Source organism: Lytechinus pictus, chromosome 10 (genome assembly GCF_037042905.1).
Source record: "Lytechinus pictus isolate F3 Inbred chromosome 10, Lp3.0, whole genome shotgun sequence".
Lineage (NCBI taxonomy): Eukaryota > Metazoa > Echinodermata > Echinoidea > Temnopleuroida > Toxopneustidae > Lytechinus > Lytechinus pictus.
This window is the reverse complement of record NC_087254.1, coordinates 14,438,488-14,464,324: the sequence shown is the minus strand read 5'-3', so window position 1 is coordinate 14,464,324 and position 25,837 is coordinate 14,438,488. Positions and strand designations below refer to the sequence as shown.

At 37.1% G+C, this 25,837-nt stretch overlaps 1 protein-coding gene across 4 annotated transcripts; it reads left to right on the top strand.

Annotated features, from left to right (window-relative positions):
* Positions 1-1,858: 1,858 nt before the first annotated feature.
* On the top strand, positions 1,859-24,536 carry LOC129269148 (putative GTP-binding protein 6). 4 transcript variants are annotated; one of them, XM_064105390.1, is made up of 9 exons: positions 1,859-1,966; positions 4,316-5,252; positions 6,866-7,077; positions 9,426-9,515; positions 9,904-10,133; positions 18,388-18,596; positions 19,538-19,689; positions 19,959-20,114; positions 21,538-23,449. In XM_064105390.1, exons 2-9 carry the CDS (start codon positions 4,653-4,655, stop codon positions 21,686-21,688), a joined length of 1,800 nt encoding a protein of 599 aa, XP_063961460.1. In that variant the 5' UTR covers positions 1,859-1,966; positions 4,316-4,652; the 3' UTR covers positions 21,689-23,449. The 4 variants fall into 4 exon arrangements, with proteins under 4 accessions (XP_063961460.1, XP_063961459.1, XP_063961461.1 ...); XM_064105389.1 differs by having other exon boundaries at positions 1,861-2,033; positions 21,538-24,536; XM_064105391.1 differs by lacking the exon at positions 19,959-20,114 and having other exon boundaries at positions 1,862-2,033; positions 21,538-22,750.
* Positions 24,537-25,837: the final 1,301 nt, after the last annotated feature.

The window sequence follows — 25,837 nt, the reverse complement described above, 5'->3', positions numbered from 1 at the left end:
TCTATCAAAAGCAAACTCCCATCATTTGTTGTTTTAGAGATACACACAATGAAAGGTGTGAAAACATTGTGCCGTGTAATGTCAGTTACCGTGAAAATGCCCTATATACGTGTATTCCAACAATTCCACTTTGGTCTGGTAATAAATTCACCGCTAATCGAAATCACCATTTTATGTCTTGAAAATCAACCAAATAGATCTTTATTAATCACTTCCTCGATTTAGGGGTGAACTTTAAATGGCTCACAAAAAAAGGGACGGCGTCTAAGATGCCCCGAAACCGACGCAGGTAGTGCATCAAAGTTGTAAATTTTACTGAGAATTTAATGTGGTCATCTACCCCCCCCCCCCTCCTGTTCCAAGGCCCATGTGAGAGACACTGATCCTTCATATAAAATTAATTAACAGATGCATTTTATTTAGGGAACAAGCAAAACTATATTGATACACATAGGAAACTCAGAAGACATAAAATGGTTGTATACTCCGTGCTGGAAATAAGATAGTTATCAATAAGAGTTGAATTTACAAAAGAGAATCCGGAAGCAATCATCAAACTCTGATACTGAATTTTGAAGTAAGCAGTATATTGTGAAAATAAAATGCACGCAGTCATAACTATCCATTTGAAGTGATCATGATGTCTTGTTCCAACTTTCGTTTTGCTTAAAAAATGTTACGTGAAATCATTTTTTAATCATGTGATGTCTCTTATATTAAAATAATGTCCATAAATTAATGAAAAAATGCATTAAATATTTTTGATACAATATTTTTAATTCTATAGGAGGAGGTAATTTGAATAATCACGAATTCATATGATTAAAAAAGTGGGAATATACAGGAGAGATTACTTTTCTCCATTGAATGTTAAAGAAGAAATTTAAGGAATATAGAACTGGCCGAAATGCGGATCTTTAAAATATCATAACTCTACTATCCTTGTCCGATATTGTTAACATTTTACCAACTTTGTTTGATTCTTCTTGATCCGTGTTATTTTCAGCTGCACTCATGCCATATAGAAACATACTCCATTCAATTCTTTATGATTATATTCAAATGTTATACAAATCAGTCATATACTAACATTTGAAGCAATCATAATGTGGAATGGTGCATTATGGAAGTTCCATATTTTCAATCATCTGTAAGTTCGGGTAACTATGCCTTTTTACTATACCATTTCCGTGCGCATTAATACAATCTTCGAAACGTTTGAGAATTTAAGCTGTATTTAGGGTCTGCGACTATTAGACTACGCACACGGTGTAGGGCGGTTTGTATCGCGATAGCTCTGTGCGCTGGGTTTGTGCGCTGGCTTGCTTCGATATATTCTGTGCGCTGGGTTTGTGCGCTGGCTTCAGCCTGGTGATCTTACATGTGGGACTGAGCTGAGTGATACAACATCACTCATCAGCAGAACCGAGAAGCGAACAGAATCGACGATTAAAACTCTAGTCTAAGATACTGAACGCTAATTGACGATTGAAACCTACTTGTACATATGATGCAAGAGAAAAGAAGACTGCCATGAACAGATTCCCTATGCGCCATAAATTGTAAACAGCCAGAACAGCAGAGATATCCATCGTGATGTTATGAAATAGATTCTGCTGAACTGAATTATGGTATGGTATGCTGCTTGCTTCCGAAATCGAATTAAAATAAACAAAATATTGAAATTTTAGATGAAGAAAATTTTGCTATATACTTGTCATATCAGTTCTTAAATAATAAAACAAAGATCACTATCATAAAAAGGTATTTTAGCTTCCCTTTACCCCAATTCAGGATAAAAGCTACTCTTTAAAATTTCGCAGCTTGGCAGATGTATTTCCATAGAAATCTTGAGCTTATCGCGTACCATAACCTTCATTCAAACAAACTTTTGGGTGAAAATAAAGAACATAGATCTAGGCCTAATTGGCTAGTAAAAACACACTATTCTCGCTCTTTCAGGAAGGTAAGGCGTTGATAAAAGCAAGGTTTCAACTCAGTTGAAACTTGGTCTTACCTTTGCAGGGAAAAGGGTAAGAAATTCTGTCTCATATAAATCTCAATCAATCATCATTGCTCGTGTCGTGCTCGTGCCCCACGCGTCTATTTTTATGTGAGTTAATTTCTGGTTGTGCGCGGCCACTCAAGAAGAGACGACGACCTATGCCATGGGAGAGCGTTCCATAGCCTGGTTGCGTCTGGAAAGTAGCTCTACTGTCTGTACTGACTAACCTCGCACCGGGGCCTACATTAGATTTGGCCTTGGGCCGATTGCACGAAAGGGTCTTTGCAAGAACCGTCTTTCGTGTCGCCAATTCATTGATGCGCCATGACCCATGTGAAAGTCTGAAACGCATTTTAAGTAAATTAATTATGGGCTTTATGGCAAGTTCTCCCAACTTCAGCCAGGTTCTTCTTCGCTCGCCGTCAGCTACAGCTGAGCGTACGGATGTGCCAGCGGTTTGGCTGGCTCGTTTGTACGCTCAGCTGTAGCTGCGCTGATCCTGATGGCGATCGAAGAAGAACCTGGCTGATCCCGATCTGCTTGTCATAAAAATTCCCTATTTACCAGCATATTTTTCAGAAAGGTGGTAGGCCCTAAGCTGATTGTATTATTTGATATGAATTTAGAAAATTCTTTAAAATATCATTTTTTTTAAACCAAAAATACTCAGTTCCATCCAGACTTATTTATTATACTTATAGTAGTGATTTTTTTTTCATTAGTAATTTGGGCATAATTTTTTTTATTTACCAGAGAGGGCTCAAAAACTTTAATAATTTTTAGCATATTTTTTGTGTGGGCCCTCTATTGGTGGAAAGTGAAGTTGGTCTGAATTGTCACCAAACAATCTCTTTTTAGTTGAAAAAAAAAAGTATTCAATTCCCTTTAGAGCAAAGTTATTTGATGAATAGCTGTAATAATAGAAACGGACAGAGTCGAAAAAAATAAATCATTTATCCCCAAGAACAAGTGAAAATAAGCAAAACATTGCCAACCTTATTTCAACACAAGGAAATTGGATGAGTGTCAGTCATGGTGTCGCAAATTCACATTCTCGTTCACTCAATTTGCAGACATGATAGAGTATATATTAAAATGACACATTCACTTTCATGACAATCAGTAGAGGCACTGGTCAGAAAATGAGGATAGTCCTTGGCCTCGTTTACATAGACTGTCTTCATGTATAATGATTTCTCCACACAGGGGCCCGTATTCTGAAGTCGGGTTTAACTTAAACTCAGGTTTAAAGTTGTGGTTTAAGTATGGCGAGCCAATTGTTACATAAATCACTTACAGTAGAGATATCATACCTCAGCTCATTTGGCTCTCAAATCATTCATAATTGTCTAGGAAGTATAAATAGATGATTATCTTCACCATCGATGAATCAGGAAAGAGCACAGTAAAATTAAGAAACATACAACTTAATAAAGATTTTGATACTCTTGGCTTCCAATACTTAAACCACAACTTTAAACCTGAGTTTAAGTTAAACCTGCTATCAGAATACAGGCCAGGAAGTCCAGGAATGTGCTGACACCAATTGAGTGTGCTAGTTGATGTAATCATATCAGCTTTCATAACAAGATTATAGAAAGACAGCAAGTCAATAAATAAATAAAAAAAGAGGGTCAACTTTCGGAAATTGAGATCACAGAATCTATTTTTAGCACTCTCAATTGCCATCTATATTCCGCAGGGGGAATGAAAAAAATACTGTCCTCATAAACGAGGGTAATCTCAATTTATCAAGACGTGATTTCTCTTGGTACTGTATATCCTGATTTTTTGCGAAAATCGTCATTTTCAGACCGGCGCCTCGACTATCAACATCTTTTATGTACAACTGAAATGTTTAAGCCTGTAACCAAAGAAAATTTGAAAAAGCAGAACAAAACCAAAGGTCTTTCTTTGTGGGGCAAGTCCAAATGCATGGCCTAATTATATATTGACTTATTTATGTTCATTTGTTTTTTTAGTATAGATTAATGCTAGGTTTTGCATCACTTAAACTTCTTATATGACAATTTCTCATTGTTAACGGAGCGAAGGCTGCGACGAGATGGCCAGTGGCTGCCCACCACCATCTTCAAACATATTCAAACTTCAACTAATTTTTTGCATTATATTTTTATTTATTTATTTTATTTGGAGCTTCTTCACCATATTCAAACAATATTTGTTATTTTATTTTACCATTTCATACTCTTGTTGCAGTTTTTATTCAGTTTTCAATCTCTTAGCTCAATGGTATCATTCTATGGTATGTAATTTTTATTCTTTTTTTAATTCGATTTTCACCCATAGGTCTGACCATGAGATGCCTCTTTGAAAAGTGCTGATTTGTCAATCCTATCAGAGAAGACTATAGAAGTTGGATATCTTGGCCAACATACATACCTGTGTGGACTGTGGATCAATTCACCTCAAGGGAAAATAGATATATTTTCAGACAATAATTAAAATATTCTTTATGTTCTAAAGTTGTAATTATACAAGAAGAAGAATGACTATTTACTGCAGATTTTGGTTTTATTCCTCTCATAAAGTGACTTCACTGTAGAAACAGGGACTCTGGTGTGTAGAATCCCTTCTATACTATTTGAGTGGATCATCATTTGACCCTTCCACATCATGCAGTGCAATGAATGCTCCATCTCTTCTGAGACTGGGAATACCCAGGACATTTCTTCTTCATCTACCATTTAGTAATGGGTGCGTTTATGGAGTTTTCGAGCCTTTTAGAACTTTGTACGTAGAGGTGAAAATCGGTGAGAAAACTAGTTTGATTAGAATGAATGAAATGTCTACACCATACGTGACTGCAAGGAGAATGAACACAATGTCTTCACCATGTCTGGCTGCAAGGAATTCTTTGTGTCTTGTGTCTTCAAGGAATCAATGTTATCGTCAAAGCGCCCCCAGCTTGTTTGTAAGAATTCTTCGAGAAATTCAATGTTCACCACCAAAGAGATCATTGCACCAATCGCCCGTATCCCATCGCAAGCGAAAGAGTAGGACTTCAATGGAAAATACCAGGAATGAAACGTTAGCTGATGACCTTGATGGTGATGGACTGGAGTATGGAGACGAAGCCATGGAATATGCAAATGAGCTTTTGAGGAGAGAACATGACGCTTTGCAAGGTCACCATGTTCTTGTTATTCAACCTGTACTAAAAACTGGGAGAAGAGACAAGAAAGACAGTGAGCTGAAATTAACAGAAGCACAGTCTCTTGTTACAGTAGGTATAAAGATTGTTTTTGTCTCACCTGCATAGCAGAGTGAGACTATAGGCGCCGCTTTTCCAACGGCGACGGCGGCGTCAACACCAAATCTTAACCACAGGTTAAGGTTTTGAAATGACAGCATAACTTAGAAAGTATATGGACCTAGTTCATGAACCTTGGCCATAAATAAAGTTAATCAAGTATTACTGAACATCCTGCCTTAGTTTCAGGTCACATGACCAAGGTCAAAGGTCATTTAGGGTCAATGAACTTAGACCATGTTAGGGAATCAACATCAAAATCTTAACCTAAGGTTAAGTTTTTGAAATGTCATCATAACTTAGAAAATATATGGACCTAGTTCATGAAACTTGGACATAAGGTAATTAAGTATTACTGAACATCCTGCTTGAGTTTCAGGTCACATGATCAAGGTCAAAGGTCATGTAAGGTCAATGAACTTTGGCCAAGTTGGGGGTATTTGTTGAATTACCATTATAACTTTGAAAGTTTATTGGTCTAGTTCATACAACTTGGACATAAGAGTAATCAAGTATCACTGAACATCCTGTGCGAATTTCAGGTCACATGACAAAGGTCAATGAACTTTGTCCATTTTTGGGGTATCTGTTGAATTACCATCATAACTTTGAAAGTTTGTGGACCTGATTCATGAAACTTGGACATAAGAGTAATCAAGTATCACTAAACATCCTGTGCCAGTTTCAGTTCACATGACCAAGGTCATAGGTCATATTAGGTCAATGAACCTTGGCCATGTTGGGGGTATTTGTTGAATTACCATCATAACTCTGTAAGTGTATTGGTCTACATGTAGTTCATAAACCTTGGACATAAGAGTAATCAAGTATTATTGAACATCTCCTGCGAGTTTCATGTCACATGACCGAAGTCAAAGGTCATTGTCTTTGGCCATTTTGGAGGTAATTATCAGATTGCTGTCATAACTTTCAAAGTTTGTAGATATAGTTTATAAAATGTGGATATAGGGGTAATCAAGTATCACTGACAAGTCTTAGCCTTAGGTCGCATGATCAAGGTCCAATGTCATTTATTGTCAATGAACGTAGTATTGTATCATTATATGAATGGTGTTTTTTGTGAATAATTATTTTTATAGTAGTTTTCAAAGTCAGCACTGCTGCTATATTGAATCACGTGATGCAGGTGAGACTGCCAGAGGCGCTCCACTTGTTTATTTGAATCTGTATTTATTGCCCGTTGAAACAAGACTTGGGCATAACTTTTCCAGGCTTGAATTTATCTTAATTTTGAAAGTGTTAATTAGGTAATCAAGCCTCACTGATCTTTTGACAAAAATTTCGGGTAACTAAATCTGGATGAAAGGTCAGTTTTACACTGAAGTTTTATTAAATTGAATTGGGTAATATAGGTCATACTGCATGTGGTGTTCTACTTGTTGGTCCAGCAAATTATTAAACAATCAGAAGCATATTACATTTACTTAGTTTCAAGCTTTAGGTCACAAGTAATTATCCCCATGTATGTTGTCATCTGTCATCATATTACTCCTCACTGGACACAGTATTATGTGGCTCAATTCACAGTGCTCTAATAGTTAAACTTCAATTTGACATCGATACAGACACTTCAAGACTGGTCACTGGTTGGCAGCAGACTTATTTCTGCCAAATCTCTGAACAAGAAGTACATTTTTGGCCAAGGCACTTTTGAGGAACTCACTGCCCAGATCCGGTCTCGACCAGATATAACCAGTGTGTTCTTGAACATTGATAGATTGAGCGGGTTGCAGAAGAAGACAATGGAGGAACAATGGGGAATGCCGGTTTATGATAGGTACATTATAAATCAAACCTTCATAATACTGAAGAAATATATAGATCATGAGGTATGAATAATAAGATAATAAGATAAATGATAATAAAAAAGATCTGCAGATTTATGAGTTTTGAAGTGACTGTAGCAAGGGGTTACAGGTCTTAAAGTTATATGTTTTTAGGGCAAGGACTCTTTTTATAGGGCACATTTCTTTATAACAGCATAAATGGGGGAAATTTGCAATGGGCACACACAATAAAAAAGGCAATAAAAGTGGCAATGAGATTTAAAAAAAAAATATATATATATATAGAATAAATCAAAGCCCTGGGGTGGTATTCTGAGATCCATTTTATCTCAGATAAAATAAAATATTTTATCCCGTTGAAATCAGTGAAATAAAATACCCTTAAAATTTCTCAGAATTGGTATTCTGAGAACAATTTACCAATGGAAATCCATTCCGCTAGGAGGTGTGGCGAAGGAGTGAGATTGCGTCAATTTATTGACTTCAATACGCTTGCACTATACGCTTGCGCGTCTTTACAGAGATTTCTTTTTAACAAAAATGGCAATACTCTCATCTTTTTTTCGAAGTCTATATCGCATCTTTTCAAGCATCATTTCAAAGACAATATTAGTCAAGAAAAGTCTTATGAAATGCTTCCTGATTGTACAGGAATAACTTTAAGATGTTGTTCTCAATGAAAATATAATTTTTCTTAATTTTCATGCCAACATTTGGAGTTAATTCACCTAGAAATATTGACCAAATCAACATCGCGGAGATAAAATAGCCCCTACCCTCTTTTAAGTTTATTTTATTTTTGTCTCACCTGCATAGCAGAGTGAGACTATAGGCGCCGCTTTTCCGACGGCGGCGGCGGCGTCAACACCAAATCTTAACCTGAGGTTAAGTTTTTGAAATGACAGCATAACTTAGAAAGTATATGGACCTAGTTCATGAAACTTGGCCATAAGGTTAATCAAGTATTACTGAATATCCTGCCTGAGTTTCATGTCACATGACCAAGGTCAAAGGTCATTTAGGGTCAATGAACTTAGACCATGTTGGGGGAATCAACATCAAAATCTTAACCTAAGGTTAAGTTTTTGAAATGTCATCATAACTTAGAAAATATATGGACCTAGTTCATGAAACTTATACATAAGGTTAATCAAGTATCACTGAACATCCTGCATGAGTTTCACATCACATGACCAAGGTCAAAGGTCATTTAGGGTCAATGAACTTTGGCCGAATTGGGGGTATCTGTTGAATTACCATCATAACTTTGAAAGTTTATGGATCTGATTCATGAAACTTGGACATAATAGTAATCAAGTATTACTGAACATCCTGTGCAAGTTTCAGGTCACATGATCAAGGTCAAAGGTCATTTAGGGTCAATGAACTTTGGCCAAATTGGGGTATTTGTTGAATTACAGCCATAAATTTGAAAGTGTGTTGGTCTAGTTCATAAAACTTGGACATAATAGTAATCAAGTATCACTGAACATCCTGTGCGAGTTTCAGGTCACATGATCAAGGTCAAAGGTCATGTAAGGTCAAAGAACTTTGGCCACGTTGGGGGTATTTGTTGAATTGCCATCATATCTCTAAAGTGTATTGGTCTAGTTCATAAAACGTGGAAATAAGAGTAACCAAGTATCACTGAACATCTTGTGCGAGTTATAGTAGTTTTCAAAATCAGCACTGCTGCTATATTGAATCGCGTGATGCAGGTGAGACGGCCAGAGGCATTCCACTTGTTTCTTCAAAGTAACTTAATTGGGCGCAAGCACATCACCCGCGTTGCAATGGCCAGATACGAGATGGGTATGTCTACGCAGCCACTACTCTGTTGCGTATCATCATAGATACGCAAGATAAAATTTATACACAAGATGAAATTTTAAATTTTATCTAAGAGATAAAATGTCATCTCAGAATACCAATTTCATTTTAAGAGATAAAATAAAATATTTTAAAGATAAAATGACCTCAGAATACCGCCCCTGGTCTTAACTTTTCTGATTATACATGTAACTGAGGTAAAGTTGGACAATTTATTTTTTTTATTCAAGAGTTTCAATGCTGTATTAATTCAATCCTCATTGGCTTTTACCTTTTATTGAATTAAATTAATCAAATGTGCATTGCTATGCAGAAACTTATTGCCATGGTGAATAAGTGGTGTAGTGAAAAAAATCATGCATTATTTCTTCACACTAGACTTCAGCCATCTTTTGAAGAAGAGGAACTGAATGTTTCAACACAGATTCTTGGTCCTTAATAGTAGTAGAGTTGATTTTTGTGATCACTGATGTATGAACTCGCTTATTGTTTTTTAATTTTTTTGTAGGTACGGTGTTGTTCTTCAGATCTTCAAGGAGCATGCATCATCTAGGGAAGCAAAGCTACAGATAGCTCTGGCTGAGCTGCATTTTAGAAGGTTAGACATAGAGTACACCCCTCCCTCTAAGTTTACTCTTTCCATCTATCAGTACATCCCTTGCTTTTTTTTCTCCATCTATCTCTCTCAAATGAAATAGAGTATATAAAATCTTATTTGCAGTCTAACTTTTTTCTCAACTCATTCAAATATGTTTAGGGTGGACTTGATCCTGTATGTATGAAAGATAACATTCAAAATTCTGTGCATATCATTTTGAAAAGATTGCTTCCTCTTAGATCTCTAAGTCAAAAAGAAGAGAAAATATATGTTGCATATATTTTATTTCTGTGTCTTGATTCTCAAAAATTTGTCATATTTATTTGAAGAGATGTTGACATCAGGCGTGAGATTACCTCTTGGAATAATTTTTATCATCACTCTGTAGGCTGCATTTACAGCAAGAAACCCTTGACCTGGATCAGCAGAGCGGAGCCCACCAGTACATTGGCGGTGGAGGAGAAACCTTGCTGGAGAAGAAACAACGTCTGCTGCGAGACAAAGAGGGCGCTCTCAGAAAAGCTCTTGAGAAGCTGAAGGGAAAGAGAGACTTGTTGAGGAAAGGCAGAGAGAGAAAACACTTTCCACATGTCGGTGTTGTTGGATACACAAATGCTGGTAAGACGATAACCATCAGCTAAGCTTTATGGCGCAGTCACATTTCCGCTCCAGCTGCCTTACGGCGAGTGGTTAAAACCACCTCTATGTTGCTGGTATAAAATATGTTAAAGGTAAATTCCAGTTTTGGGAACGATCTCAAAATGACTTTTTACAGAAATAATATAATGATCACCAAAGTGTCTGTTTGTATGAATAAAAAATATGTGCCAAAGGATTTTGGAAGAAATTGTGTAATTGCTGAGAAATAAGCAAAATAAGCGCGGATTCGGTCACTTCCGTCGGGTCTTTATTCCAGAAATAATAATACACTGTCCCACGTGGTGCCTATCTGTGTTGGCGATCTTCAGTGTGATTGTTTTTTAGCTAGATATTATGATTTCACAAAGTTCAGTTTATGTAACTGTACCAGATCTAGATCCATGATGATATATCAATACTTTACCTTGGTTTTACAGACTTTCTCACGAAATCAGTGTTTTACTGCAACTACTTTCATTTAGCTTTAAAACAGCTGTTTCAAACCACCTACATGTATGTGTAGCTGGTACAAAAAATGTTAAAACGGCTGTTTTCGACTCGCCATAGGGCCGTCGTAGGGGAAATGTAACTGCGCCAATATATGATAAACATCCAATGTAAAAGATAACAAGAAATGGGGAAAAATATTCCTTTAGCCCATTAATTCCGTGAAATCAATGCTCTTAATTCTCTCACCTTGTTTTCTTAACTGATATAAAAAAAATATATATATGTTATTTCTCAAGCTTACCTGCACTTTCTGTACACAGGCACTACCTGGGCTCCGTAACACAAAGATTAGCGATCAATCACTAAATGAACTGACCAATCAATATCAATGTTACACACGCATTTGGTTTAAAATTCTGCCCAGGAACCAATCAGTGCGGTTCTTTCATATTTGCAATTCATCGCAAACCATTGTGCTACGGAGCCCAGGTCCTGTTAGAGAGTTGGAAAAGAAAATATGGGAGGCTTGGGGCAATATTTCAGAAATACTCAAAAGAGCCCTGAAAGAACAAAAGAGAGCCCCAATAATCCCCATTCATTGTGATGTTAAAACATATCTAATGTTGCAGATATAGGCAGTAGGTTGTGAAAAGCTGTCAAGTAGATTCATGCTGTGTGCATAATTATTTTTTTTATACACCCGTTGTTACGCTTGCTGGTCCTGACAAGCTGTACTTGTTACCTGTCCTGGACAAACTCCAACGTAAACCTCCTGAATCTTGTTCTCCATTCAGACACTCCTGAATTAGCAAACAAGCTACGCCGTGTCAAATCGTTTAAAAACGGTTTATTTACAAAATGTACACATGATGATTCAGATTCACAAGTCCGTTGTTCACATAGCGATCTCCTTTTGCTAGTCTGTCCTCCAGACTTAAACGTGTATTATTATCTCGTCACACTCCCTTCCTTAAAAACATGCTTATAATTTTTCAAAGAAATTGCAATAAGTATGTTCGCAACTCAAATTTTGCTTGTTAATATAAACGAACATTATCACAATGAATATAGCCCTTAACCAAACACAGTTAATGCATTAAAACATATCGAAATGCCTTATTTCAATTTCACGCTCTTTGTGCAGCAATTTTGTATACTTTGGCAAAGATAAGCATGATATAAAACATAGTATATATGAAATGAGTAAAACAGACATGTATTGATAGCGCATGCATGTAGTAAAACTTATTCATCAAAAGGTACACGCATGTTCTGAAATACATGTATGTTCGTAATAATCACAGCCATAAGAAATTTCACATGAATAATCAACATAATAATACATGATATTCTTCCAAGTGTGATGAGAAAAGCGATATAAAAAGCATTGCTTCACTGAGTCCAAAAGTCAATGATATGAGAAATCATTCAAGATGTAAGTTCTAACTTCTGATTTCCAATATCTTCTTCCAATTATAGTTTCATTTCAACGAAGTTTAACATCATTGCTTCAGTGTTAGGGTTCATTGAATGTTCATGAAGATTCACAGTAGGTTCAGATTACTTGATCCAAGATATAGTGTAAACATGAGCACAGTTGGCATCCCGAAATCCAGAAAAAAACACAAGTTCAGTTCACTTTCAAATCAAACATGGTAAAGAGTCCATTCCGGAGTATCCATTAAGTTGAGATGACAAGTAAGCATTTAGGTATAAATTCACATGATGAAATAAGTTTCAAGTTCCACAGTTCACAGAAAGTGCAGTTTCCAAATTTCACCTTGATTATACACAATATCAAACGTTCACAGTTCAAATGTCACGATGAATTAACACGCTGTCAAATGTTCACTGCTCAAACGTCACGATGACATAACACGATGTCAAACGTTCAAAGTTTATCACATTGATGATATCAAACTTTCATTGTCCGAATTTCACATTGATACACACGACGTTAAACTTCCAGAGTTCAAAGTTCACACAAAGTCCATGTTATCAAATTGGTCAAAGTTTAGGATTTTGTTTACACTCGCGACAATGTGTCTGCAATAATGTTGTCTTTTCCCGGTAGATGTCTAATGTTCAAGTTGTACTCTTGGAGCAGTAGACTCCACCTTGTAAGTCTTTGATTTTTGTTTTTCATCTTACTTAGAAATGTCAAAGGATTATGATCTGTCCATATGTCCAATGCATGTTGAGATCCACTCACATACACTTCGAAGTGTTGCAGTGCAAAGATTAACGCCAAAGTTTCCTTCTCCACAGTGGAATAATTTCTCTGACTGCTCGAAAACTTCCTTGAGAAGAACGATATGGGCCTGTCTGTTCCCTGTTCATCTTTCTGCGTAAGAACTGCTCCGGCACCCACATCACTAGCGTCAACCATCAGAGAGAATGGCTGACTAAAATCTGGAGCTACCAGTACAGGATTGGTAGATAGGAGTGCTTTCACTTTGTCAAAAGCACTCTGACAGTCACTGGACCAGATGAACTTCACCTCCTTCCGTAGTAGATTGGTCAGCGGGGCGACGACATCAGAGAAGTTATGGCAGAATCGTCTGTAGTAGCCTGCCATGCCAAGAAACCTCATCAGTTCCTTCCGGTTGGTTGGAGTCGGGAACGCCTGAATAGCTTCTACCTTCGCTGAGAGTGGTCGAACATGACCTGAACCAACAACGTGACCCAAGAAACTAACAGTAGCACCTCCAAACTCACTCTTTGCCAAGTTGACTGTCAATTTGGCATCAGACAATCTCCTGAACAAATCTCTGATTCTTTGTACATGAACTTTCCAATCTTCACTATACACAATCAAGTCATCTATGTAAGCTTCACAGCCTTCAAGACCAGAGACAAGACTATTCACAAGTCTTTAGAATGTAGCCGGCGCATTTTTCATACCGAATGGCATCACAGTGTATAAATGGAATAGGCCTTGGGGTGTAGCAAATGCAGAGATTTCTTGCGCTCTCTTAGTCAACGGAATCTGCCAATAGCCTTTAAGCAGATCAAATTTGCTCACATACTTCGCCTTGCCTATGCGGTCAATACAGTCATCTACGCGCGGTATCGGGAAAGAATCGGTCTTTGTACTAGAATTGACTTTTCTGTAGTCGGTACAGAAACGATACGACTTATCCGGTTTCGGAACTAAGATGCATGGCGACGACCATGCGCTGCTACTTGGCTCGATGATGCCATTCTGCAGCATGTACTCTATTTCTTTTTCAAGATTCTTCATCTTTACTGGGTTAACACGATAAGGTGCCTGCTTGATTGGGGCGGTATCTCCCACATCAACATCATGTTCAACAACATCAGTACGAGATGGGATATCTGCAAATAACTGCGGATACTCATTCAACAGCTCTTTCACATCCCTCCTCTCCTTCTTAGACAAGTGGGTTAGTTTGTCATTGATGTGCGTTAGAACTTCTGAATTTTTCGATTTCACACATGGTTCATTTCTCTCAATGTTACACATCTCTTCACTTTCATCATTCAGCTCAGATTCTACAGCACTCAACACTGGTTGTGCTCTCTTTTCATCATCTCTTCGAACATAAGCTTTTATCATATTCACATGACATACACGCTTTGTTTTTCTTCTATCTGGAGTTTTGACGACATAGTCAACATCACCAACTTTCTTCAGAATGGTATACGGTCCAGAAAATCTAGCCTGCAAAGCATTACCAACTACTGGTAACAAAACCAAAACTTCATCACCTGCCTTGAAATTCCTTTCCTTGGACTTCTTGTCATACCACGACTTCATTTTCTCCTGAGAATCAGACAAATTCTTCCTAGCAACTTCACAAGCACGATGCAATCTCTCACGGAAAGACGATACGTAGTCTAACATATTCACATCTTCCTCATCTGACAACAACCTTTCACTCAACAACCTGAGGGGTCCACGGACTTCATGTCCATACACGAGCTGAAATGGGCTGAAACCAAGAGATTCTTGAACAGATTCTCTCAAAGCAAATAGCAACAATGGAATTCCCTCATCCCATTGTTTCTCTGTCTCCAAACAATATGTTTTTAGCATGTTCTTGAGTGTCTGATGACATCTCTCAAGTGCTCCTTGCGATTCAGGATGGTATGCACTAGAAACTACATGTTCAATCCCTAACTGCCCTAGCACTTGCTTAAAGACTTTCGACATAAAGTTTGATCCTTGATCAGACTGAACGGTACGCGGTAATCCTACAGTCGTGAAAAACTTGATCAGCGCCTTGCTCACATTGTTTGCGGTGATGCGTCTAAGTGGAATCGCTTCGACATACCTGGTACTTGCGCACATAATGGTAAACAGGAATTCATTACCCGCTTTTGTCCTCGGAAGCGGACCTACGCAATCTATGATAATTCTTGCAAACGGTTCATCGAACGCTGGCACTGGTTTTAACGGCGCGACTGGTATTTTCTGATTCGGTTTACCTACTACCTGACATACATGACAACTTCTGCAATAGTTTGCAACATCCTTTTGTAATCCCGGCCAAAAGAAATGAGAAAGGATTTTCTCCCGAGTCTTATAGACTCCCAAGTGACCTGCAAGTGGTGCTTCATGAGCAAGACTAAGTATTTCTGGCCTATAAGTAGAAGGAACTACAATCTGGTGAACCTCTTTCCAAACTTCATCAGCAGGAACATCTATCGGCCTCCACTTTCTCATCAAAACACCTGACTTCGTATAATAACAAACAGGCACGGTCAATGCCTCCTCCTCAGAGATCGCTCTCTCAAACATGGATACTAACTGAGGATCTTTTTGTTGCTCCTCTAACAACTTACTCTTACTTATCGGCATTGGTTCACATTTATTTTTCTCTTCTGTACTTTGAGTTTCTCCTGCACCCTCATTCACATTTGATTCACATTCATCATCAACCAAACGACAAAAGAAAGAATCTCCCAAGTTAACCTCATCTAGCTCACTAGACTTCGATTCAGACTCTACTTTCTTTGCCATCGAACGAGTTACAGCACAAGACGGAAACACAGTAGGAAATTCTGCAACCAACTGCTCTGTTTTACTACTCTCACACGGAATAGCACTCACAACTGGACATGGTACAACTTTATCACCAGCAAGATCATTCCCTAAAATGATGGAAACATCTGCCACCGGAAGTGATGGTCTCACAGCCATTTTCACACTACCAGAAACAAGGTCTGATTTCAAGTCTACCACATGAAGGGGTGCTTTTACAAAGCCATCTCCTATTCCTTGGAGCAAAACACTAGTTCCAACACAAGATTTCTCACCAAAAGGCAACACACTCTCCAAAATCAAAGACTGAGAAGAACCAGTATCACGCAACACTTTCACTTTTCTTGCTTCGACACTACCAGCTAGGGAAACATATCCTACAGAAACAAACGGTTCATATTGCTTTTTCACTTTCTCTAAGTTAACTGGCTCAATCCTACTCTCTGAACTTTGCAAATTTTTCACAAATGCATTTGGATGTGCATTACTTGATTCACTTGTTTTTCCTTTAAGTGTAGGACACTTTGCTTTAAAATGACCAACCTTGTGACATGCATAGCATTTCTTTTCTTGCTCGTCATCTTTAGATTGTGATTTTACTTCTTTCTTGTTGTGTGCTGAAGCACCATTTTTGTTTTTGTTTTTCCACTTTCCAGATTTGTTTGTCTCATTTGATTTTTTGTTTGTGATTTTGTGCGTTAGCGCATAATCATCTGCAAGCTTCGCTGCTTCATTAAGCGTTCCTATTTGCTGCTCTTCAAGATGCAACCTAACATCGAAATGCACACTTCGCTTAAACTCTTCGAGAAGAATTATTTCTCTAAGCTTATCAAAGCTATCTGCATGGAGTGACGAACTCCATCTATCAAACAACTGTTGTTTGCGCCTAGCAAACTCAAGATGAGTTTCGGTCTCATCTTTGCGCGTTTTCCGAAATTGTTGACGGTACGCCTCCGGTACAAGCTCATAAGCACGCAACACTGCTGCTTTAACAACGTCATAACGACCCGCATCATCAACTGACAAAGCTGAATAAGCATCTCGAGCTTTACCCTTCAACTGAGATTGTAACAAGTGTGACCATTTTTCTTGCGGCCAACTCAAACTAACAGCTACCTTTTCAAAGTGAAGGAAATATTTCTCTATCTCCTCCCCCTCCTGAAAAACGGGAACCATTCGAACATGTTTCGCAACATCAAAATCAGACTTTACTTGCCTAATTTCTTCTCTTTCTCTAGCATTCTCATGCTCCCTTCTCAAAACTACTTGTTCTCGTTCAAGTTCAACTTTCGCTATCTCTAATTCCAACTCCTTTAAACGTAATTGTTCTGTCAAGTCCACATTCACAGACTCAATCGGAACCTTAGATAAAGCCTCAAGTGGCAGAACATCTTCCTCTTCCACTAACCACTGAATTACAGCTTTCAGAATTTCTAATTTACGCCAAGTAGTCCTTACCTCAGCAACCTGGTAATGATGAGCAATCTCCAAGAGATGAACCTTCTTCAGAACCAGCAACTTCTCAACACTGGGAGAATCAACGAAATCATCCAAAGAAAATTCCGCCATGGTCAACAAAAGACCCCTAATCTTTAACGCTGAAAAGACTAGAAACAGCTAAAGAAAACCTTTAATTCTTAGCCAAGACAATAACCAATATGGTTATCACAGTTGAAAATTATATCAACCACAGAAGAAAATGTCAACCTGACCTGGCTGACCCTGTAGATATGACCTCAACCTACAGAAACGGTAACCTGACTCGGTCACCTCAGTTGAAAATTTTTCCAACCACACTGTCAACTTGACTCCAGTCGACACTGTCAGTTTCCATCAACCGACACAGCAACCCTTTAAAAAATGGTTAACCAGTTGAAATATCATCAACCCAAATTCCATTCAACACTACGTGACAAAAACACATCGCATAGCGAGACACACTGAAATACATGGAATTGCCTATGGGACAAACGGCACGCCATACTCAACCTTGTGCACCATCACACAGCGTCATACACAACAACTGACAGCGATATCCACACACACTGGCATTACATCTACGTGTACACACACCCATGCAAATGTCTAATGACAATCCTCACGTTGAATACGATTGCACACGGCATCGATAATACGTTCATGCGACTTTACCGGCGCTAGCATTATACGGTATACGGTACTTCGATATAACTTACGCCGAGAGTTCTGGTTCGACTCTCACCAAGCCCCCACTGTTAGGCGGAGGATTGATACACGGACAAGCCCCCACTGTTACGCTTGCTGGTCCTGACAAGCTGTACTTGTTACCTGTCCTGGACAAACTCCAACGTAAACCTCCTGAATCTTGTTCTCCATTCAGACACTCCTGAATTAGCAAACAAGCCACGCCGTGTCAAATCGTTTAAAAACAGTTTATTTACAAAATGTACACATGACGATTCAGATTCACAAGTCCGTTGTTCACATAGCGATCTCCTTTTGCTAGTCTGTCCTCCAGACTTAAACGTGTATTATTATCTCGTCACACCGTCCTAGACGGGACGTATTATGGTATGCTCAGTGTCCTTCCGTCCGTCTGTCCGTTAACTTTTCCTTATAAACGCGATAACTTCAGCTCGACTTAACCTTGGCTCCTATAATTTGGTGTATATGATACTAGCATGGATCCTAGGGAGCCTATTGATTTTGAGGTCAAAGGTCAAGGTCACAGTGACGTAGAATATATTAACCTGTAATTGATACACATTTAATATCCATTTCCTCCAACCTTTCCAGGAAAGACCTCCCTTATAAAAGCACTGACTGGAGATGCAAGACTCGAACCAAGGGACCAACTCTTTGCAACGCTAGACGTAACGTCCCATGCGGGTTACCTGTCCAATAGAATGCCTGTTATCTATGTAGATACTGTTGGATTCATCTCAGATTTACCTCATCAGTTGATTGCATCTTTTGCAGCTACACTAGAAGATGTCCTTCATGCCGTGAGTCCTTTTTCTAGAATATATATTCAGAAGTCAGGTTTAATTCAAACTCTGTTATAAAGTTCCAGTTCAACGATAGATAGCCAATTGTGACACAAATCTCTAATACAGGTTCAGTTTATCAGCTCATTTACCATTCAAATAATTCAGAACTATCTGGAAATAGTCACTTAAACCATTTTCTTCATCGTTAGAGCACAACGAAAGACCACAGTAAACATTGGAAATGTACAATGTAAACAAAGTTATGACATTTTTTACTTCCCATAAATTTTTGGCTTCCCATAAGTTTTGACTTCCCATAATTTTAGCTCAGTGTTACACCATGGTCTAAGTTAAACCAGACTTCAGAACACAGGCTGTAGTGAGTGATTGTATAACTGACTGGCCTTGTTTTAATGAATGCACACATTCACACATTAAATAATTATTTCAATACTCAAGACTTTTCAACATCCTTCCAAATGGAAGTTGAATAGTAAAGATGATGAAAAAGGACCAAACGTATATTTTTTTTTTCAAAACAAAATATGGTCAAAATAGCTGATCAATTATTTTCTTAAATTCGGACTTTTCTTACAAAGAAGACATACGGTAACGATACCATTTTCAAGTGACCAAAACATATTTTCACATGTGAAGCGGGGTGTGATCAGAAACTAAAATTGGCGTAGATTTATAGCATAAACACATGACTTGCATACACACTATTGGCTACATCCTTGAACCCATTTTTTGAACTGTAATAAAGCTGTGATTATAATAGATTTACCCTTTCTAAGATCCCGAAGTAATTTTTTCCTTTGTCTGCATCAATTCCAGCATGATATCTCCACAGATGATTATGGTCTGTGTAGGTGTATAAAGATAACACTTGGATTGCCCAAAATAGAAACACATGTTTTTATTTTTTTCATTCTTGTACTTTTCAATGTTGACAGGATCTTCTAGTGCACGTTAGAGATGTAAGTCATCCTGAAGCAGAGAGTCAGCGGATTCAGGTTCTCAGCGTTCTTCATGATCTTGGGGTCAATCAGCGTCTCCTAGACAACATGATTGAGGTTAATAATAAGATTGATCTCATGCAAAACAGGTAGGATGATTCTCTTTACTCATTCTTTATGTCCTAGAATGAATTATAATCTTCCTGATTATTTTTAAATCATTTTGCCCCTGTCATCTTTATGCAGTTCCTGGAGGCTTTTTTTTAGGGCCAGCCATCTTTCGTTTTTGGTGGGCCTATACACATTTACATAAAAGCATATTTCACTTTAACTTTATCCCCTGCCCCCCCCCCCAAAAAAAAAGGAATAATAATATTCAATAAATGAATTTCTGCGCTTTATCATTAAAATCTTATAGGTCTGAACTTGCGTCAAAAGATGAATTTTACCCAGTTTCTGCTATCCATGCAACCGGATTAAAGCAGTTGAGAGAGGCCATAGAGTTGAAACTGATAGAGGTCACTAAGAGAGTCACGTGTGATGTCAGAATTCCACAGGCTGGTACACATCTTAGGTAATTTGTTAATTACATGTGCCACCGAAATTCATTTATATCATGAAATTTTTGTGGGTGGGGGAAAATTACACATGGGGGCCTGGGGCAATTTCACCCTGGAAATGCTCAAAAGAGCCAATAATAACTACTAAAATGGGAAATCCCCATTGGATCTAATGTTAAAGCTTATCCAGAGTTGCAGATTCAGGTAGTATGATGTCGCGAAAAGTAGCCGCCGAATGTTAAAGATAATTTTGTTTTGGAGGGGGGGACTCAATTCCCTAAGACAAAACAGCATGGGCCGTGAGTGAGATTTGACAAATTTAAAGGAATATTCAACTGAATGATGAATCCCAAATGCAGGGAAGACTAGGGGTAATCAGTTTAAATGTTTGTGGAATCCTCGCAAAGCTACTGTGCTTTGTAAGTTTACTCATAGTTACTTTCAAAGGGAAACACTGACTATTGTTTTGGTGTTGAGTAAACAGTGGTCGACCATTTGCCCATAATAGCAGCATGCTTGTTATGTTGGGTCACCCAGGAAAATAAAAATTAGTAAAGGATACTGGGATACATACCGTAATACATGTAAAATTTTCTTGATTAATAAAAAGATAAAAACTTCCATACATGTAAGTGACAATGTAATAATAATTACAATATTTAATACAGGATCACTATAACTTCCCAACCCACATACCATAAAATTAACTTTAAAAAATGAATAAAAAAATGAATAGATATTAATAGATTGGATAATTTAGTTATTAATGATTAAAGGACAAGTCCACTTAAAACAAAGAGTTGATTTGAATAAAAGGAGAAAAATCCAACAAGCAAAACACTGAAAATTTGATCAAAATCGGATGTAAAATAAGAGAGTTATGACGGTTTTAAATTCGCTTGATTTCACAAAACAGTTATATGCACATCCCGGTCGGTATGCAAATGAGGGAACTGATAACATCACTCACTCACTATTTCTTTTGTATTTTATTATATGAAATATGAAATATTCTAATTTTTTTCCCATTGTCCTGTGAAACAAAGGTTTAATTCTCCCTGAACATGTGGTATTACCAATGTTTAACATTTAATGGTTCAGTCAAGTTGGTCCTTCGTGTCAAATCAGTAAAAATTGAAATCTTGTATAATTCAAACAATAAAAAACAAAAGAGATAGTGAGTGATGGACATCATCGATTCTCTCATTTGCATGTGACTAAATTGTGCATATAACTATTTTGTAAAGAATTAGCAAAACTTTAAAATGTAATAACTTTCTTATTTTACATCCAATTTAATGAAATTATCAGCATTATCCTCGTCTGATTTTTCTCTATTGATTTAACTCAACGTTTTTCTGAGGTGGACTTGACCTTTAATTAAAATGACTGATGGATAGATTTGATTGTTTATCTTTAATCATTATTTTTTTTCAGTTGGTTGTACAAGGAGGCAACCGTCCAAGACATTGCAACTATAGAGGGCGACGCAGAGCATCTACTCGTGTCAGCTGTGTTCAGTGCTTCAGCGTACTCAAAATTTACGGCAAAGTATGGCAACCTTATTCCAAGACAAGTCGACTCTTAAGTGAAATCCATTACCCACACCTGCATTTAGATTGCCCACGATCTCAAAAAGGTCATTATGGAACATCGGAAAACAGCATTGAATGCGGACATACTGAAGCTCTTTGACACATACTGAAGCTCTTTGACATGTACTTAGAGTAAAACTGTATGAATGAATAAAACACTAGAAGCATATAACCGAAAAGAAAATGATGGGTGCTTTTATACTTAGCTGTGATAATGGCTGTCAAAGTATTAAAACAAAATTATTCTTTATAGTAAACAGCCATTAGGTCATTAGAGCTAAAGAAACTTATCTTCTTCATGAGTGCCTGCAAAAGGTTCTCAAAATAACGCCTTTTCAGATCAGTAGATCATAACTTTCATTCATTGCTTGGTTAGATATGCATCTTGTTAAAAAAAATGCTTAGAATGTCTAAAGGTCTAAATACATGAAATATCCAGAAATTTCAGCTCATGTTTCACGCTAACATAATATCAAGTCTTTATGAGCAAAATAAACAAAATTTACTTTAAATCAAGTCTATGGGACTATGCCAAGTATGTCCACTAAAAATGCCTTTAGTTTTAGCTTTGATCAGACCACATTGGAACATGGTTAAAGAGCTTTTCTCATCTTTCAAGCTCTGTCTTTTTTATGTTCTGTAACTTCTGTTAAAGATTTCATTCTCCAGGAGCTCCATGCTTGTGTTATATACCAATCTACAAGTAATGCTCTATCGAATCACTTCATTAATAGTATGTAACTGCAGTCTTTCTGTACTAATTTTCTCGGTGTCAAGATGGTTTCAATACATATGACTCTGTATAATTTCAGGATGAGGATGACAATTTGATTACCCTGAAACATTGTCCGTTTGTTGAATTGTCTATGTTCTATTTTTTGTTTTTGTCTTCAACTACTTGGATAATATACAATGAAATGACTGTAGGAAATTTGATTGAAATATCCTGTTTTACAAAGAATATTTAAAATTATAGATCTTTTTGAAAAGAATTGTTTATTTTATTTTCAGTTGGATGGTAAATGTGCAATAAATATCCATGTTTTGTCCAGTTGAAATATCATGCTGCCTCTGATCATTCTTAAAGGACAAGTCCACCCCAACAAAAAGTTTATTTGAATAAAAAGAGAAAAATCCAACAAACATAACACTGAAAATTTCATCAAAATCGGATGTAAAATAAGAAAGTTATGACATGTCAAAGTTTCGCTTAATTTCACAAAACAGTTATATGCACATCCTGGTCGGTATGCAAATGAGGAGACTGATGACATCATCCACTCACTATTTCTTTCGTATTTTATTATATGAAATGTGAAATATTCCTATTTTCTCCTCATCGTCAAGCGAAACAACAATAATTCCTCCCTTAACGTATGGAATTAGCATTGTTTAATACTATATGGTTCAGTTAAGTTGGTCCATATTGTCAAATTTGTAAAAAATGAAATAATGTATAATTCAAACAATAAAAAACAAACGAAATTATGAGTGAGGGACATCATCGACTGTCTCATTTGCATGTCACTGAGTTGTGCATATCACTGTTTTTTTTAAAGTAAGTGAAACTTTAAGAAGTCATAACTTTCTTATTTTAAATCCGATTTTGATGAAATTTTCAGTGTTATTCTAATTTGATTTTTCTCTATTCAAATCAACATTTTCCTGTGGTGGACATGACCTTTAATGTTTGCCTTTCTTGAATTTTTTTATAATAAAAAGAAGAGGAAAGTCATTTTATTATTGAATGTAGCAAATATAAGACAGTGCTAGTATATTTATTGATGACTTTTTTTATGCATCTGATGTCGACTGATTACAATAATGCCGGATTTGTTTTAAGTGCAAAGGTCTTTCTAGAATGCTGTTATGATGATGATGATTAATTGATTGATGATGATGAAGATGATGATGATGATGATAGTGGTGGTTGTGAAGATTATGATTGATAGTGGTGGTTGTGAAGATGATGATGATGATGATGATGATAGTGGTGGTTGTGAAGATGATGATGATGATGATGTTGATTGATGATGATGATGATGAATAAGGATACTAATTACGTGGATAAATAGAAGCAAAGAAAACCAAAGTGTTCATAGCACACAGGCAGGTAAATACAACTCGTAATACTTAAGTGATATACTTAATACTGCATACTAGTCTGATCTTTATACTGATCTAATACAGATCGATCAGCGGTACACAGATCAGTGATACTATAGTAGCATGCAATAATGGTCTCTTTTAATTTCATTTTATTATGATGACGAAAATTAACTGATATAGGTCGATGCAAAACCCATATTACTTTAAAAACTTTTTTGGGGAAGAAAACGGGTGAGAAAAGAGAAGAAATTTTAATGAAGTCAGAAATCATAACTTAAGTCTAAAGAAAAACTTAATATCATAACATTTCTTCCAGGCCTACTAGATTGAAGGATTTGCCTCGTTTCATCGTGGGATGGTATGTGCATAATTTGCCATGGTTTTGTCCTTTTTTCGTGTTTATTGTTTTATCCCACCGTTTTCTCTTTATTCCTTTTTATGTACTTTGCTTTGTTTAGATTTTTTCTCTTCCCAGCCTCTTTCCTGGGCCTCTTCAGTATGACATATTGATGTCATTTTGTATGTCATGTTTTTATAGTGCACTCACTACAAGCTGTGTTTTCAGAGTTGTCACCTCCATTACATTGTAATCTTCATGAATATCTTGATATGAATATTGCGTAGCCCTTGGAGACAAATTTTATTGAAGCGAATTGAAGTTGAACTGAGTTTTCAGATCCTGTTAGTAAATTTCATTGTCAATATTGCGTCCCTTATTTTTCTTTATTTTTTTATCAGGCTACTTGAGGCCACTGTATGTAATAATTTTTTTCGGAGACCTGAAACGGACTTGTTTTGGACGTCTGCAAATTTAGAGTTTGGCCATAATTTGTACTTCACTGACGATTTTAGAGGTAAGTGCCTTCTGTTCTTTTAGTTGATGATGTGGTACATCGATTCTTAATGAGGAAATTAGGGGAATACTAGCCGTGAACTGAATGAATCTTCTTGCGATCGCAAGTTCGTATGATGACGAGTGTGACAGTGACTGTGTGATGTGTGTGCAGTGATGCAGGGTCGATCGTGGGCTAGCTGCGACGACAATCAGTGCCACTCAAAGACCTTATAATATATTACTAGACCGAAAGCTGCGTGCGCGTTCAGCACAAAACAAATGAGATTAGGCTCCGCCTACCGCGATCATTTGAAGACAAAAATAAGCCCTCATTGACATTCATGAGCATGAAGATATTCATAATCCGGCCTTTTCATTGGCTAAGAGCGTCATTAATACGCGATTTCCCCGATTCTTTGTCATCGATACTAGTGGTATCGTGTTACAGAATTAATTATTCATTTGACCTCATTACGTCATCTAATTTATTCATTCTGAAACTTTTCTGTCCACACACAAAATGGATCTACGAACACTCCGGTGAGTACGTATTAATTGATATAACCACATGAATTCAGTGGACTATTTACACATTTCACACTGTATTTTGTGATCTTAGGTTATTTCTTTAACAAATTAGAGAGTTTGCTATCATTCTTCTATTAAAGGAAAGCAGAATTTGGTCTTTGAAATTGAAGTTAGATTGTCATCGTCGCCCAGTACAGCTTGTATGTTGCTTGCAAGTTGCAGCGTTGTGGTTATGCCGTTATCCCGCTGTGTTAATTAACCACATGTATTTTGTACGGGCTCCTACTCGTAAGTCCTACTATCCTAGCCGGCTGGGAATCGAGAGATAATCGGGCTGGTTTGGTTCACCTCCAACAAGGACCAACCCACGATTGATTAAAACAAGAAGAATGAGGCTTCATTTTGTACACTGTAACGTTAGATCTAAAGGGAGATCTGCATCTATCTTCAGTAGATCGAGACTCAGTCAGGAATAAACTGCGGAGTGTGGATGAAGATTCGCCTGTCATTGATTGTGTCAATCCTCAGTCCTCACTTTGTTTCAGATATCAAATTTATTTTGCATAACTTCAGGCTTCGCTGCATTTAGCCCCCACCCATTTTAACTCTTTATTTATAAATATAGTTAGACTCGATCGGTCTTAGAAATAACATGCTGCTCTGCATGTTT

Excerpts from the sequence above, each read along its gene's own strand:
- LOC129269148 (XM_064105389.1), top strand. The coding sequence starts at position 4,653 with ATGAATGCTCCATCTCTTCTGAGACTGGGAATACCCAGGACATTTCTT. Across the intron at positions 5,253-6,865 it reads AAGCACAGTCTCTTGTTACA|ACACTTCAAGACTGGTCACT; the intron begins GTAGGTATAAAG and ends ACATCGATACAG. Across the intron at positions 10,134-18,387 it reads TGTTGGATACACAAATGCTG|GAAAGACCTCCCTTATAAAA; the intron begins GTAAGACGATAA and ends CAACCTTTCCAG.